We start from the raw sequence: 3,879 nt of genomic DNA, 5'->3' as shown, positions 1-3,879 counted from the left end.
ATCACACAATGAAATCACAATTCTCTCCAACATCCGCAGTCCCGGATCTTTTGGCACACTAATTTCCTCGTTAAATTCATTTACAATTCGTTGAGTTCCCGATAAATCGCAAAAGCTGGCCGTCGATAGACGATGCTGAAGTAAACCATCTGGACTGACCCATTGCTGTTCGATTGTTATGGTAAAAATACTGTGCGTTCCGTCTGTATTTCGATTTGCAAAACCAATTCGTAACAAATGAAATGCGTCATTCAGATTATTGCATTGAATAATTCGGCCACCCAAAATATCGTGTATTTCATTGCCATTTACTTCAATCCATGCAATATTCACTGAAAAACGGCATCCACTCGGTCGTTTTGATAGCTGTGAAAAAATGTCGCAAATTGCACGAGGCACAATGCCATATTCCATTTCATTGTAGACGCCATCAAAACCAGGTCCATACATGCAATACGTTTTACCTGTGACGCTTTGTCCGTATGTTACAATCGACACATCATAACCTTCGAGAAAATTTCGGATCATCGGTTGTACGGTATTGCGATAAATAAATTCTTGTGGGCATCCATAGGGCAGAGCATGTCGTATTTTAAAAGATGATTTTTCATTATCCAATGCATTGCCATTGTTGTCTTCAATTAGACGAGATCTTGTTACTTGCACCAAACCAACCCCACCCTCATCGATACCTGGCTGGCAACCATTTGACAAAATATCACCACATTGTTTTAAATTATCATCGATATATTTCGGAAATGTTTCCACTCGACACAATTCATTGGGATAGACTGGAAAAATGCGTACAGCTACTTGAATTGGTATTTCCATCTTGACGAAGTCGATTTTTATTGCTTTTCATGAATACAGACGATTGTTTTTTTATCTAGACACTAATAAATGTGGTTTCTTATTTATTCATTTCGTCATTGCTTTTAGTTATCTAGAGTAGAAATAATAAGGTTTTATTAGAAATGAAGCGCAATTGATGAGGTTTTAGATGGTTTTTCATTTAAAAAATTGAATAGAAATCGAGAAAAAATACAAAAATCTTACTTACCTTTCGTCTTGAGGTACAAATAAATGATGATTTACAAACAAATAAAAGAGAAATGTCAAGTAAGGAAGACGAGCATTTTCACGCACACGCACACGAGCAAAAACCAACAAATCACGCATTAGCTGTCAATACAGCAGTACATATATGCTACACAGCGATTTGCTCAAAATGTCAAACCGGTTTGAAATTCCTTCAATATCCTTGTCGCAGTGTGAACACAGCTTAATTTTTATGAAATTTTAAACCGAATTTTTTTTTGATTTTGATAAGACATTTTCCTTAATTTACCATTCAAAATTCAGAATATGTTTTTGATACGTTTAAATACTTTTGAGTATATTTAGTATTTTAGTACTGATTTTTCCCATGAATCTCTATTATTTTACAATAATCAAATAATTTCAAAAGACGACAGTTCAAATGTTCAAATTTAAAATGATACATTTTATTCAGACAATTCAAATTAATTCTTTTTATCCACAAAATTTACTTAGACTAGAATGTTCTTATATTCTATATGGAATCAATGTATCTGGACTTTTGGATTTCTTAAATAAAATTCTATGTAGGAAAATATTGAGGATTCCATTCAATCGAATACTCGCGTCTCATTTCAATCAAGCTCAAATTTGTTTCGCCGTTTCTGGTCATCCATTTTGTAGCCAAGAGGACATCTTCGAGCGCATAAATTATTATTTTTCGTGCTCCAGCCAATTTGGCCCGTTCCTTATTCAACCTTTCCAAATTCAAAACTACACCTCTGATTCGTGGTATGAATTTGATTTTGTTCAATTTCGACGATCGACGAATGAATGGCATAATGTGATCGATGCTAGCCTGAACAATGTAAAGATGTTCGAGTTTTGTCAGGCCATTTACAAAAATCTCCATATCCTTGGCATAAATTGCATTCATGATGATTAATTCTCTCAGATTGGTCAATTGAGGTAACCACAAATTATAATTCTCAAAAAACAACCAAATGCACAATAATTCGAGACCTTTGAGTGAAAGTAATGAAGTGCCTAACTATTCAACAACTTTATCGATGTAAATGTATAGACGCTTATAGAAGCCTTGTTTATGCAGTCCATTTAATAATTCCAAAGGTGTTTTCGATGTCCGCTTCCTATTTGACCAATACGTTGAGTTAAAATACATCAAATTTTACGTTGGAATTTAAAAATATATCACCGTTGTCCCACACACAAATTAAATTTGTTGAGAATCTCTGCACATTTGGATTACGTACGAAAAACTCATATAGCTCCTTAAATGCCGAAGAAATACGGGGGATCAATTCTAAACGTACAAGCTTGGGATATTCTTTTTTTCACTTCCTGAATTCAGTGACCATGTTTTATTCGACACAAAATTGTATTCAGTTTTGAGTCCATCGAGGTTTTTCAACGTAAAATTGATTTTATATTGTCGATAAACATCATCGGAACCACTGTATTATTGAGATACAAGCTGAAAAAATCCTGCGTTGAATCGATTACATGTGTTGGAATGTTGAATTTATTGTCGTTTGTTGAAACATATTCGTTTGAATTTAAATCATCCGCCGAATTCTAAAATTACATGAAAGAAACACAAAAAAATACAATAATAAAATTCAATCAATTGTTGACATTTAATCGTCGCTTAACTCACCAGTTCCGGACCTGAATCGTTGGTTGTTTGCTGTTGTGGCTCATTCAATTGTTCGATTGCATCGATTTGATAGTCTGTTAGTTGCGATAGAGAGCACTCTTTTTTCTCCCATTGCAAAAGTTTTTGTTGAATTTTGCGTAAATTTAAATTTTCGCTATGTGCGGACGCAACGTCATCCATTTTTCATCATCACCTAATTTCTGTATACACGATTTTGACACTTTAATGCAAGCAAAATTAGTGTCACATCACAAAATCTCGATTCTCTCGAACTGTCAAACCGTGTGTAGAGTGTGAACATTGTTTATAAAAATTCATTTGCGAGCAAGGATGTCTACTGTTGAACAGAGAATAAAAGAATTGGATGATATTCGAAAAACTGTGAAAAAGTACGAAAATCATGTGAATGAGTTACTTCGTGAATTCGGTTGGACAAAGGAAAAACTACCAAAATATATAGCAAAAAATAATCAAAATAAGAGTGATTCAACCGAATCGAGTGCAATTGAAAGTGGACCGAGTGTGGCAAAACAAGCGAGTAAACCAATTGATCTTGAAGCTGTTGTTGACATTGCATATAAAATTGATGCAAAACGTTCTAGTGCCAACAATTTCACGGATTTGAATAAATTGCGAAGAGATTTGAAACGACGACGAGTTAAATATCGAACAACAAAAACTGCTCCACTTACATACACCGAAGAATTACGTGAACTAATTGAGCTTCAAATGGAATTGGTGACCGAAAACAAAGAGGAACAAGAGTAAAATAAAACAGTTGGATTTGAATTTATAAATTTAATTATTTTGCATCGAATGCTTCATGTATAGACATTGACATCTCGTTTAAATACACTGCAAAGATTCATGGGGAAAAGTTTGGTTCGTGTTTGCAAGACAACATTTGCCATTTGCAAGGCATCAAATTTTTCTGCGGTGACGTTTGCGGCATGAATGGATACTCTTTCACCGATTTACAAGAGCATGAATTTGCTGAGTAAGTATACATTTTTGTAATGGAAATATTTTGCACCTTTTACTAATCAAATTGCTTGTTTCTGCAGAGAAATCACGAAATACAAGGTTTTGTCAGAAGAAAATGAAAAGCCAAAACGTCAAACCGTCAAATCGAACATCAAACGAACATTGGAATTGTAGTGGTG

The 3,879-nt window shown here is 34.3% G+C and overlaps 2 protein-coding genes across 2 annotated transcripts; one reads left to right on the top strand and one right to left on the bottom strand.

Moving 5' to 3' along the window:
• Positions 1-1,475: 1,475 nt before the first annotated feature.
• Positions 1,476-2,919, bottom strand: LOC116351533 (conserved oligomeric Golgi complex subunit 3-like). The gene is made up of 2 exons (XM_031783657.1): positions 2,717-2,919; positions 1,476-2,634 (listed from the first exon to the last, which is right to left on the bottom strand). The coding sequence occupies exons 1-2, from the start codon at positions 2,894-2,896 to the stop codon at positions 2,467-2,469; spliced, it is 348 nt and encodes a 115-aa protein (XP_031639517.1). The 5' UTR covers positions 2,897-2,919; the 3' UTR covers positions 1,476-2,466.
• Positions 2,920-3,038: 119 nt separating this feature from the next.
• On the top strand, positions 3,039-3,879 carry LOC116351534. The gene is made up of 2 exons (XM_031783658.1): positions 3,039-3,713; positions 3,781-3,879. The coding sequence occupies exon 1, from the start codon at positions 3,047-3,049 to the stop codon at positions 3,482-3,484; it is 438 nt and encodes a 145-aa protein (XP_031639518.1). The 5' UTR covers positions 3,039-3,046; the 3' UTR covers positions 3,485-3,713; positions 3,781-3,879.

The sequence above is a fragment of the Contarinia nasturtii genome, unplaced genomic scaffold, assembly GCF_009176525.2.
Source record: "Contarinia nasturtii isolate CC-2019 unplaced genomic scaffold, AAFC_CNas_1.1 Cnas_scaffold_5622, whole genome shotgun sequence".
In the NCBI taxonomy this organism is placed as follows: domain Eukaryota; kingdom Metazoa; phylum Arthropoda; class Insecta; order Diptera; family Cecidomyiidae; genus Contarinia; species Contarinia nasturtii.
This window is presented reverse-complemented; position numbering and strand designations above follow the sequence as displayed.

What these genes read in the sequence shown, in the direction of transcription:
- LOC116351533 (XM_031783657.1), bottom strand. Translation starts at nt 2,896, where the DNA reads ATGGATGACGTTGCGTCCGCACATAGCGAAAATTTAAATTTACGCAAA. An exon ending in ACGATTCAGGTCCGGAACTG is followed by an intron (nt 2,635 to 2,716) that starts GTGAGTTAAGCG and finishes ATGTAATTTTAG; the next exon opens with AATTCGGCGGATGATTTAAA.
- LOC116351534 (XM_031783658.1), top strand. Translation starts at nt 3,047, where the DNA reads ATGTCTACTGTTGAACAGAGAATAAAAGAATTGGATGATATTCGAAAA.